Source organism: Platalea leucorodia (genome assembly GCF_965183815.1).
Source record: "Platalea leucorodia genome assembly, chromosome: 4".
Lineage (NCBI taxonomy): Eukaryota > Metazoa > Chordata > Aves > Pelecaniformes > Threskiornithidae > Platalea > Platalea leucorodia.
This window is the reverse complement of record NC_138826.1, coordinates 87,446,625-87,459,740: the sequence shown is the minus strand read 5'-3', so window position 1 is coordinate 87,459,740 and position 13,116 is coordinate 87,446,625. Positions and strand designations below refer to the sequence as shown.

The 13,116-nt window shown below is 39.4% G+C and overlaps 1 protein-coding gene across 1 annotated transcript in view; it reads left to right on the top strand.

Moving 5' to 3' along the window:
- LGR5 (leucine rich repeat containing G protein-coupled receptor 5) overlaps positions 1-11,234 on the top strand; it is a gene marked incomplete at both ends in the record, with an annotated part of 94,033 nt that extends 82,799 nt beyond the window's left edge. The window contains 6 exons of the mRNA XM_082311382.1: positions 167-238; positions 1,136-1,207; positions 3,101-3,226; positions 7,091-7,236; positions 8,233-8,316; positions 10,144-11,234. Coding sequence (XP_082167508.1) covers positions 167-238; positions 1,136-1,207; positions 3,101-3,226; positions 7,091-7,236; positions 8,233-8,316; positions 10,144-11,234 — 1,591 coding nt within the window. The remainder of the gene's footprint in view (positions 1-166; positions 239-1,135; positions 1,208-3,100; positions 3,227-7,090; positions 7,237-8,232; positions 8,317-10,143) is intronic.
- Between the last annotated feature and the right edge of the window lie 1,882 nt (positions 11,235-13,116).

Sequence of the window (13,116 nt, the reverse complement as noted above, 5' to 3'; positions counted from 1 at the left end):
ACAAATGTATTTGAGCATCATTAACTTGGTTATTGCTGGCCAATTTGACATATCCCAAGTACATACACTTGCGCTATATTAAAGTGGATCATAAACACAACCTAAAACACCCTGAAGTGTCCTCCAAGTGCCTTTGAAACTGAGGAGATTCTTATTGCTATTTTAGTGACTTGCATCACAATGAGATCGGTGAAATCAAAGCAGACACGTTTCGGCAGCTGGCTGCTCTTCGGTCTCTGTGAGTACAGCCCTAACAGCCATTCACCCAGCTTCTCAAAAACATGGGGTATACACTGTCTGCTCACTATATGCCCCAAAACATCTTCATTTCTGTTTTTGCTTGCTTTGATCTTTCACCCATTAGGTCATAACTGTGAAAGGAGAATAAACATTGTGAAGTTTAGCGTTGGCAGCAATGAATTCAAAGATGTAAACTTATAGCTATAAAAGCTGTTACTTTTAAATGTTTCTGATGAAGGTGGAGAGAGATACTGAGCCAGAGCTGGTATCTGTTGTCAGGCTCACGTAATAATCCACTCTAAAGAGCATGAAATCTTTTTCTAGAGAACAGTGTCTTAAGAAATAGAGTCCAGTCATGTGCAGGTTTCTGGTTTTCACACAGACGCATGTGCTAGCAGAGTAATTTTGTCAAGAAATTACTCATGGTTGCAAGTTTTTGCAGGATCAAACCCATACATTTTTCTAAGAGTTGCTTTCAGTCCTTTTGATTTTTCAGGAGTGGTGAAGACTGAGATTAGGAAGTAAAGCCTATTGACGGTGGATTTGCTGTTCTTAGTCACATCATGAGGACCTCTTAGCAGTAGTCCTTATACCCCACCCTTCTTTCTGCTGCCTTAGGAAGCTGTGAAGCAGACTGAAAATAACTGCCTTAGACTATAGAAGGCATTAAGACTTTTTAAGATAAAAAGTTGTCAGCTGAATAACTAACACCATTAACTGACTAACATAATTTAAAAATGAAAACAAGATTTTGCACTATGAGATATGCAGAAGCTTATTGAAAATATTTGCATGTAATTAATACCTTTTTTATATTTAGGCCTCCTAATCAAGTGTATGAAAACTTCCATATTCACTCAGTGGGTATGTAATTTTCCATTCACTTTTCTTGTAGGGATTTAGCTTGGAACAAAATTAAAATTATTCACCCCAATGCCTTCTCCTCTTTACCATCTCTGATCAAACTGTAAGTATTTGTATATCTTTTACATTCAAATTTTCACATTTTTCTTGCAAGAGCATACAAAAATTTAATAACTTGGTGCCCCAGGAGAAATTGAGGCTTTCTCTATTCTAATATTCTGGTCTGTTGATTCCATATCTAAATGCCTGCTTTCTTCTTGTACTTCACCAATTCCCATAGGTATTATGGCAAAGCTGCATATAACACTGTGTAATGAGAGTGATTTGGGGTCCATGAAGAATATCAGTGCATCTGCCTTTCTTCATTCAATTTGTTAGCAGTTTAGTCTCTTGTAGCAGTGGGGAATATTTCCTGTTAGTTGTGTTTCAAGATTAAGGAATTGGATTAAAAATTAAATAAGAAACATTTTCCAGTACGCATCTTTATTTCATCATTCCTCATTTCATGGAGTAGCTTTTCTTCTTTAGTAAGTTCAGTCAGAGTAGTTAGTAGTCAAAACATCAGCAGCCAATTTTGCAGGCCTTGTTCACAAGCACTTCTCAGTCCTTGCTAACTTTTTCCTACTTCCCACTGTCTTTGTAATGCCTCTCTAAGGTGAATCCCTGAGGCATTGGGTGTGTGGGAAAGACATGAAAAAAAATTCCTCTGGAGTCATCCTGCTGCCTCATTGTCACAAAGATACACTTCTGGGCATTTGCTCACAGAAAATCCATTAGCTGTTGGGAAAGCTAAATTTGGAAAGGAGTATTCATTTCTGTCGATGTGCAAAGCCTCCCGTCTGAATGGTGCACTGAAACGTGTCCATAAAGACGGTATTGTCTATGACATCCCTTCTGGGGCCCTCCTCAGAACTTTCCCACTTTGTGAGGTGAGCCATAAATTGTAGCTTGGGTCAATAGCATAGAACAGTCAGAGACGGTTAAAGAAAAAAACCCTTTAACACACACACAGTAACAGTGTACTAGTGTTTCCTGAAATGCTAGTCTCCAACCCTGGTCTGACTGAAGTCAGTAGTCATTTTTACCATTGCAGTAGGACCAGAATTTCACTTTTGGTATTTAACTGTGTTGTGAGCAAGAGGACGCACACTAAACCAGATAGGTAGAAAGAAGACCAGTCCATCAACATGCCTTATTTTATGTCTAGCCCTTAGAATTAAGCTGTTCAGCCTTGGGCGTAAAAGCATTTCAGCAGCATCAGACTCCCCTTCTTCCTTCTTGACTGTTGACCATCTTAAGTACTGCAGTGTAGATAATTGTGAAGAGGACTAAAAAAATCAGAATAAATGGAAGAGAGAGGGTGAAACAGAGAACAGAATACCTCTGGACTTCCCCTTCTTTGATTACTTCACCATATCTCCTTGATCACTGTCACTTTTTCGTTCACCTGTTTTACTTTCCTGAAGTTACGTATCTGTGTTCACCGGCGGTGTCTGCCCTCAGCTCCTCAGACAAACCTCAGCTTAGAACCGTCGCCTTCATCTGCTCCAGCCCAGACCCATCCTACCCCAAAACACACATCTTCCCCGTACACCTGACCTGCTCCCTGTGGATCTTCCAGGGCAGCCATGGCCGCTAGCATCCCACTGAATCTTTTAAACTATGGGAAGCTGGCTCCCTTTAATTCAAACAATCTAATGAACAGATTTTAAATTTATTTGCTAGTCTCAAAACTGGCACTATGAATGTTTGGAGTCAAAACTTGGCAACAGAGACTTAGCTGACTGCTAGATATTCCTGTTAGCTTTCTGCTAGAAATATAGGTGCATACTCCTGTGTGGTGCTGCAGCTTTGCTTTGCTGACTGGGTCCTCTGTTTAATGCAGTCATTTTTGATTGAGTTAGAAAAGTCTAACCTGTTTTTCCAACATGACACTTCTAGTGCTGAAGAAAAAAAATGAAAACCTGTAAGCTGATTTTTATTTTCTGTTATGCAGGGATGTGTCATCCAACCTTCTGTCCTCTTTTCCTGTGATGGGGCTACATGGTTTAACTCATTTAAAATTAACAGGAAATCATGCCCTACAAAGTTTGATATCATCTGAAAATTTTCCAGAACTCAAGTGAGTATATCATTAAAACTAATAAGCCACATTTGTGTTCACGTGCAGTGGAAGGTGTGTCAATGTGTAACGCATGTTACTTCGTATTGTCAGTCTTTGATCTGTGCTATTAAAACTAAAGCAAATATGATAAAAACGATAGACTTCTTTTATTATGCTCACTTGTAACTGAAGAAACTATGAAGGGTTTTGAAATATTAACCCCAGTACTTGCTTAATACGAGCCACATCTGCTTCCTGGTGATATGTTTCAAAAGCTGTTAAAACAATATTGCTAGCAGCTTAGTGATATGTCCTTCTACTGGATTGTGCTTACAGAACCTCTATTATATTAATGAGAACACAGCAAATATCAAGGGAAGAATATACTCCTGAAGGTCCAAAATATTTGACCTCTTTTGTTTGAGCATGTTTTTTCTGTAATCTTTTGATTAAGATTCAGATAATACTTTACCATTATTACTAAAACATTTTGATACTGGTAATTTTCTGCTGGATGCTCTGTGATACAGGAAGGAAATGTTCTCTAGAGATCATTTACAGCTCTGCCAGTCACTGGATGACCATAGAGAAATCACTGTAAAGAGAGTTTTGCCTCTGACTTCAGGGTATTTGGGAGTGTCCCCTAACTCTCCCTTGATTTTTGTATTTTAATTAGAGAATGCCAAGTGCAACATACATTTTTTCCATGTTTTACTGTAAAAGGTTTGATACCATAAAATTTGAAACAATTAAACAGTGTGCACATAGTTACAGAATCACAGAATGGTTGAGGTTGGAAGGGACCTCTGGAGGTCTTCTTGTCCAACCCCCCTGCTCAAGCATGGTCACCTGGAGCCGATTGCCTAGCACCTCGTCCAGACAGCTTTTGAATATCTCCAAGGATGGAGATTCCATCCTTATGTCTTCACTAGATTTGCCTTTTGCACTGGAAAAGTCCCATGAGTCTTAGCAGGCAGACAGCTCAAGGAGACATTACCACTCATGAAAAGGACTGGAGTGTTTGGAGCTATCAGTAAGGGAGTCATGAGTAGAAGTGCGGAGCTGATTAAACCTCTGGAGGTACAGCACTGGAGGGATCCACACTAGAACACTTCTATGATGGCATGTTAATATATACAAACTGAGAGAAGAGCTGTAAAAAATGGTTCCAAGCTTAGGAAACAATGCCTTAAAAGTCTTAATAAACCCAATATTTGTAGTTTGTCACAGAGGAGATTGGGCAGTGACTTCATCACAGTGTATGAAACTACTTTCACAACATAAACATTCAAAGTACTAGAGGCCTTACACCTCTCTTTCTTACACTAGAGACCTTGAGATGGGTCTCAGAGGTCAAGAAGCAAGTACCATAAGAAATCATGAGTGGCTGAGGCTGAGCTTCTGCTATAGTTTTTCTTCTCTCACTGACTTTGCCCACATGTTGAAGCAGGTGACGATTCTAAAATACCTGAAGGTTCTCTAAAAGAATGTAAACACAAGAAAATGGATTACTCCAACAATATTGTGATGTATATACCATGGCATAAAGGCATAAGAGGTGCTGCAATAGTCCTAGAATAATCCACTATTCAACTGAATTATGTACAACTAAGATTTCTTAATTCTTTAATCAGAAGTATACTGTATATGATTTTTCCACCAGTAAAATTACGTACATTGCTCAAATGCAACTACAGTGTATTTAGTCTGAGTAAGTAGTTAACAAGGATGTGTCAGGCAGTAGCTTGAGTCTTAAAAAAAGGTATAAAAAGTATGATTAATATATCTAGAGTTGATTAACATCTGTAAGAACAAATTATATCTAGTCAGGAGAGAATGGAGTAAAATCCTGACCTGGAGTCTGCAGGACTTTTACCATAAATCAAAATGAGGCCAGGACTTCACACAGGATCACTGCACAGACAATGCGTGAAGCACCAAACGTGAACAGAGATCTAAACCAAAATGAAATTTCATCCTTTGTAATTGTTGGAACTAGACACTGGTTACAACATTAAAGACAAATTCCTGTGTAAAATCTTCCTGCTCGTCTAAACGGGTCATTGCTGTTCAATACACAGACACATCAAAGAGCTGAGCATCCTCTGCCCCACCTTCAGCAACGGCATGAGAACGCTCTACAGAACTGAGCCCAGCCTGCTATGGCAAGCTTTGAGGAAGTACATTCAGGCTGCCAGCCACTCCTTCCTTCTTTATCTGTTGCTTTGATTCAGCACTGTAAAGAATTTGGTGACTTACTCCATTCATCGTTACTGTGCCTTCGCATTCACCATCAACCCCACACCTTTGTGAGGTGGAAAACAACCTTGAGTTCTCTGCTGCTGAGTCTAAAAACAGAAAAAAGAAGCATTCCTTGCTGCAGGAGAAAAATTATCAAGGATACAGATATCATCAGTAAGATAATCAGTATATAAAAATAAATTCAGACAGTGTTCCTAAAAGAGTTTAATTTGACAAAGTCCAAATCTAATCACTCACATCAAACAAGCACCAGCTTTAAAAAGGACTGCTTACAGCACTGTATGTGCCCCAAAATGCACTAATTTAAAAATCATCTTAGAGCTTAGGGTTCTGTTTGTTCCACTTTGTACCAAGCTTTTGGCTAGCACACAAGTTTAAGTCCTGTTGGCACTGGGCCTGATTCACACTGATTTCTTTGCAGATTTCCCAGTGGGTTAGAGGTTGCTTGGAACACTCATTATGTTAATTTACATGATTAACCTGTTGAAAGTAATCTGATAGGAGGATATAGTTCTATTTTATTCCTTTTAAGTTAAGTCAGAATAACTTGTAATCACCTCTTTATCTTTGAATTTTTTGGTTTATTGGGCTTTTGGAATTAAGGTGACTTGTTAGGTTTTACTATGTACTATTGGCAAACTGTGCAAATTAAATATCTCTGCTTCCAAAGCATAAAATATATCTAAGGAATAGAAGTAGTAGTCTACAGAACTTGAATATATGTAATTCTTCCATGCTACCCCAGAATTTGCACATCCCCAAAGGAATTAAATTCAAAACATACTGGAAATGAGCAATTCTCTGACAAAAGAAACCCTCAAAATCATTGAAACTCGCTGACCTATACTCAGTTATGTGTTAGGAATACCAATGATCTTAAAAGAGTTAGGAGTGAGCATCCAGTGTCCTGCAATGACCGTGCTCATTTCTAAGACAATTAATTAAGTAAAACCTTTTCCTTGGTGATGTCTGTTTTCACACACAGGGCCTTCCTGATTCATTCACCTTTTGGTTTAGAACACTGCTTTCTTGATCTGTGCACAAAAGACAATCCCCTTGTGCCATCTTCCTGTGAAAAGAGTTGGATGTGGAAAGAGGTGGAGAAAGTTTGAATTCCAAAAGATCCCATTCTCCCAAAACTGGAGAAATTCCATTTGGGAAGTGATGTTTTGGTTTTGCCTGTTAAGCAGGTAGATGCAGTTGTGATCTTTGGATCTGCTTTTTTAAAAGAAACCATTAAGAAAGTAACATGGAGAAACTGTTGAGTTGTTACACTGTAAAATCATTCAAAATCATAAAACAGAAATACAGCTCTAAGAGTAACATTCACTCAATGGCAAGGCACATATCTCCCACTTTCATATCTCCCATGAAAATGCATAAGAGAACTTCATTGTGCCTTTACTAAAATGAGCCTAGAAATGATCTGTATTTCTGATGTGGAATTTTATTTGTGAGTCCTCATTTTGTATTATCATGACTGATTTTTGCCCATAGGTATTTTTACTTTCAGTCATGGTTATTTAAACAATTCCTTTATGCTAACAGTAGAGGAGCAGTACAATCCAGTAACTCTGGTGCTAAACGAGTATCATGGCATGCTTCCTTATTCTTCTACAGGGTCATGGAAATGCCTTATGCTTATCAGTGCTGTGCCTTTGGGGCTTGTGAGAGCCACTACAAAATCTCCAGCCAATGGAACAAAGATGAGAATAGCAGCATTGACGATTCTCACAGGAAGGATGCTGGGTTGTTACAAATTCAAGGTAATCGTCATCTTTGGCTTTTAAATCTACCTGAAGGCCGTGAGCAGCCTGTGATGTTGAACCAATCCAATACTCTTTTACAGTCACAGAGGCAGCCTCTCCCTCTCTCTTGCCCGATAATACGTTATTCAAGCATTCCTGTGCTTAGCAAACTCATTTTTTCAGGTCTGCCTTTCAAAAATCTCACTCGCTCATCTTTCCATCAAAATAATAACTATAATAATGTGGGAAGTGAAATCTTCCCTTTATGTGAGAGGCAGGGAAGTGGTGCTGGTAGGTAAGCCCATACAAGAGCAGGCAAGCAAAGATCTAGTTTCTCGCCAGCCTTGGAAGTAGCAACGCATGCTTGGCTATCCTGCTCTCCACACGCTTCAGGATGAGTCACAGAGCTTATGTGGCTACTTTGGCATAGCTGCCAATACTTTTTCCCAGCAACTCCTGGGTACCAGAGAGTACATCTGCTCTCCAGGACAGAAGACTACCGTGTTTTTCTTCCCCTTCAGCACAAGGTCTGTTACTTGACCTGTTATGTAGGTGCACACACACATTATACCATCCTGCTGCTTTCTGTGCTATCTCCGTTCCTGCAAACCAGTAAGTCTCAGAGTTCAGGGCTAGCACCAGCAAGAATAGAGCCAAGAATACGTGGTAGAGCGATGAGAAACACAGAAAAACTTGGGTTAATTCTTAGTACCCTGGCACAACAGCAGAATCCATATTTTAAACTCCTTCCTAGGCAGTCATCACACTGCAAATTAGGTAATAGAGAGTGTACCTGCAAGTGATTATTTTCAGAGAAGTGATGGTGCCAATTTTTTAAATAATCCTGAGTACAGTAATTCAAAACCAAGTACGCTTACGTCTGCTTCTGCTCACAGTTTGGCAGGCAAAGGGACAAGACCAGGCCTTAAATACCACAGACATCTTTGCAATTTGTACTAAAAGAAGTTTTGCTGAAAATTGCAGTATCAGATCTGGGTATTTTGTCCCCCACAGATGAGCGTGACTTTGAAGATTTTTTTCTGGACTTCGAAGAAGATTTGAAAGCTCATCATTCAGTGCAATGCTCACCTTCTCCAGGTATGAAACTGCCAGACAGATAGGAATCCAAGCACAGTATTACCCAATATTCTAGATGTAGAACAAACTCTGAGACTGCTACTAGGACAGTAACATGATGTTTTGCAATAATTTGATGAGATTAATACAAATACATTGTACAATAATATAAAATTTTGCATTCAAGTCCAGAAAACTATTTAGCTACTAAATTCATCTGTGAGTATAACAAAAGTTTTACCCAGTCCGCAAACAGATCCTCACTCCAGGCCCCTTTTCGCAGGAATTGATCCCCTTGTCAAGGGAATGAGAGAGCAAAGACTCTGTTCTACCAAGACATAGATGATAAAGGGGAGCAGAATCTTTGCCTGCTCAGTCTTTTGCAAAGCTAGTGTAACTCTTCTGAACTTCACTGAGTTATTCTACACTTGAGCTTCTTGAACAGCACACAGTTTAGTTCAATGTCTGGGAAATATCAAACACTACTGTACTGATGTACACAGTCCATCACAAAGGACCCCCAGCCCTGTCATTTTCGTTATAGAATAGTGCATCCCTGGCTTCGCAGTGTGGCAGAAAGGAAGACATTGATTGAATGGCAAAGCTGCAGGCCACCAATTTCACTGAAAGTTTACTTTAAGGCAAGGAAAGAAACATTTCTTTGGAAGGTCACTTCTAGCTGTAACAGCCGTGGTCATAAGTTTTGCTTGCAAATTCGGCAAACATTTTTCCTAGCCATTCTTTCATTGTGAAACATGACCAAAAAAACTCAAGTGATAACTAGTACTTCAGCATTCATTCCAAGCCAAGATTCTTGTTTGTAACAGCAAATAATAATAAATTTTTAAAAGTTATGTAAAGAGGAAGAGAAAAGGCAGGAAGCCAAAGAATTTAGAACCATTTGACCATCACAAATACTCCTGTGGCCTAAATATAACTACTGAGTTCATGAAAACGTCGCTGTCTTCGAGGTAAGTTATCACCATACCCAAGAGAAAATTCAGCTTCCATGCTGATTTTCGAATGGTATCTTAGAAAAACTTGCAAACTGACACAATAAATGCTTATGCCTACTTGATGGCAACAGCCGTGGTTGTCTGGAGCACATCTCAGCTGTGGGGTTTGTGTCTTCATGGAGAAGCACAGACCACTGTGAAGGACTTGCTTTGAGAGAGCACAGCTGGCTCATACCAAGATAAATAATGTTTCTCAGGCTGCAGAGCATTCAGCTTCAACCGCACAGCATATGCACCTCAATTCTATGAGAATACACAGTAGACTTCAATAATAATGACATGACTTCAGCCACAGGTCGTCAGAAGCCCCTCCAAAAAGGCAGCACTTCTAAAATGCAAAGACAGCCTCAATTTTCTTGGACTGTGTAATGACATTATAAGGTAGCCAAAGTGCATCTGTCCATATCCATTACATGACACTTCACCAGGACTCATTAGCAACCTGTCCTAGTTTAGTGAGAGGTATCTTTTTCAGCTTTTTTCACACACTGACAAACATCACAGCATCTTTTGATTTTTTTGAAACTACAAGCTGGACTTTCACGTTGCACCTGTACTGCTAGGCACAAAAAGAAACCCATGGACTATTTGGGTTGAAGGACAAAGACTCATGTGCACCAGTAATGCAACATGCAACATGCATTTAGCAGCATGTTATCAAGGTCTCAGATTACTCCAAAGGAAGAGCAAATTTCCAGCTCCCCTTTTGGACTGAAATTCACTGCTTGGCTGTGCTGAGAAACTGCAAGAAGCATGAAATTTAATGTCTTAGTGCAAAATTATTTTTTAGTTTACATGGGTTTCCCTTGCCCTTTTTATTTTGTCATTTCAGGTCCCTTCAAACCATGTGACTATCTGTTTGGTAGCTGGCTGATCAGAATTGGAGTGTGGACCATAGTGGGTTTGACCTTTATTTGCAATGCACTGGTGTCTGCTACAGTTTTCAGATCTCCATTGTATATGTCCTCCATAAAACTTTTGATCGGTTTAATAGCTATTGTAAATGCCTTGATGGGTCTGGCCAGCGGAGTACTGGCTAGTGTGGATGCATCAACTTTTGGTAGCTTTGCTCAGTACGGAGCACAGTGGGAAAGCGGAATTGGTTGCCAAATAACTGGCCTTCTCTCCATTTTTGCCTCAGAGGCTTCCATTTTCCTCCTTACCCTAGCTGCACTTGAACGTGCATTCTCTGTAAAGCACGCTACAAAGTTTGAAACAAAATCCTCCATTGCTAGTTTAAAAATTGCCATTTTCTTTTGCTTTATGTTGGCACTAATCATTGCGGTGATACCACTCCTCACTGGGAGTGAGTATGGGGTTTCTCCGCTTTGTTTACCACTGCCATTTGGAGAACCCAGTGCTATGGGCTACATGGTAGCACTGGTGTTGCTGAACTCCCTTTGTTTTCTGGTAATGACTATTGCTTATACAAAGCTCTACTGTAGTTTAGAAAAGGGTGAACTAGACAACATTTGGGATTGCTCTATGGTTAAACATATAGCCTTGCTACTTTTTACTAATTGCATTCTTTATTGCCCTGTGGCCTTCTTATCTTTTTCCTCCTTACTAAACCTGACTTTTATCAGCCCAGAAGTGATTAAGTCAATACTGCTAGTGATTGTCCCACTGCCTGCATGTCTAAACCCACTCCTTTATATACTTTTCAATCCACACTTTAAGGAGGACTTGGGAAGTCTGCGAAAGCAAACTTTGTTATGGAGGAGATCAAAACATGCTAGTCTGATCTCTGTGAATTCAGAAGACATAGAAAAACAATCTTGTGACTCAACACAAGCATTGGTAACCTTCACAAGTGCCAGCATATCGTATGATATGCCTACCAGCAATTCATTAATGCCATCATCTTATCAAATGACAGAAAGCTGCAATCTTTCATCAGTCACATTTGTTCCATGTCGCTAGTTTCAGTGGCAGTACAGAAAATATCTATGTTTACAAAATTTCTAATCCCGAAAGTAAGTATGGATGTGTGCATACAAGCTAGAGAGTGCCTCTGAATTATTGTTACGCACATCAGAAACAGACAATGACAAAACGTGCAGCAGGCTGAAAATCCAATACTTGAGCCTTCTCAGCCTGCTTCTGAAATGCTGGGATGAAGGGAGAAACTGAAAGCTGCTGCAGTTTGTGCAGTTGTGTCAGCTGCTCTCTTTTAAAGTAGCACTGCTCAGAAAGGGCATCGGTTGGTCAAGAGCAAAAATAGCATATTGAATTGGTAAGATTTTTTTTTTCAAAGCATCACCTGATACAATTTGTTTTCAGGGGTTGGAGGTTTTTTTCTTGTTTATTGTAATTTGGTTTTAATGACAGTTTTTCAGTGCCATGATTGTTTTTACAAGCATCTGTGTATGGCCCTCATTCAGCAAGGTATCTAAATGAAGAGTGGTCCTGTTCAAGTCCTAAAGGTTTCTGCAGAATAGACTTTGATGAAGTTCCATGTTTGATAAAATTGATTTAATAGTTTAACTGGCTGGCATTGGCTTTGGGTTTTAGAAGTCATCTGACTTGACAAAACATTTTTAATTGTCAGCTAAACCTACAAAATTAACATGGTGTGAAAGAAGTTAACCAAGATCCTGTTAAGCACTTAAAATGCAATTGTAAATGGCAAGCCATTGTCACATGGATATTTTTCTCGTGAGTTTCTGCACAGTTTGGTCCTGAATTGCTACCATGCCAGTAGAATTACTCCCAGAATTACTGCTGATAAGATTGGCAGATGACTCATAGAATTTAAGGGTGGAAAATACTACAAAGTCATCAATACAAAAAGACTGGCATGCTGAGGGCAATTAAAGGACACTAAAGGCATTCACATAGAAACACTCATTTAAGGTAATTTGTCTAGGAACAAAAACTGTAGTCCTGCTCATGGCATGATCTCTGTCCTGTGAAACAGTGATTCTAGAAAGCTTCTAGTTCATGGTCAATAGTCAGTTGAAGATTTAGAGGCCACTGTGTCCTTTTGGCTAAGGATAGCCAATATGCTTGGCCAAGGCAAGGATAGGAGTGAAGAGGTTGTAGAATCTGCGTTCTTAGCACTGATGCAAGCACTACTGGGATATTTCAAACAGTTCTTGCATTCACATGCTGTAAAGAACATTGTGAAATTGGAAAGGACGTGAATATCATAAATTTAAAGCAGCTTAAGAAAGAAGTGATTTGATCACAATTTGTAAGTAGCTACTTCTGGGAAGCAGAAGTTTGAGAGCAGGGGACTACTCATTCAAGAGAAGAATCTGGTAAGATCAACTGGAAGTTGACATTAGGGATATGCAGCATAGAAATAAAGGTGCAAATTGTTGACAGTGATGGTCATTAGCTAGTGGAACTATCCGTCACCAAAAATCTCTAAATTCAGATTGGATATATTGCCAAAAAAAGGTATTGGAGCAGCTATTAAAATTCAGGGACTTCTGATGGCTTTAGTTTAGGAAAAGGTTAGATTAGATTAATGCAGAGTTCCTCTCTGGCTTTAAATCTGTTAATAGTTTGCTGAATCAAGGCATGTATGTTTACACATCAGAAGCATCCCAGTTAGAGAGAAGAGACTTCAGGTCTTCACCAAGTCTACTGTCAAAATATCTCAGACAACAGAGCCACCTTCTTCACTTCCCTAGAATATCAGTCTTTGACCTTGGCCAAGCCATCAGGGGATATTCCAGTATTCTTTTCTCAGAGCTGGCACCTTTGGCTCGAGTGAGCTGATCATTTAAGACACGAAAGTGCACAAAATTACTTTTTTTTGTTGTTAAAAATAGCTCCCTGAGGAGTAACATTTAAT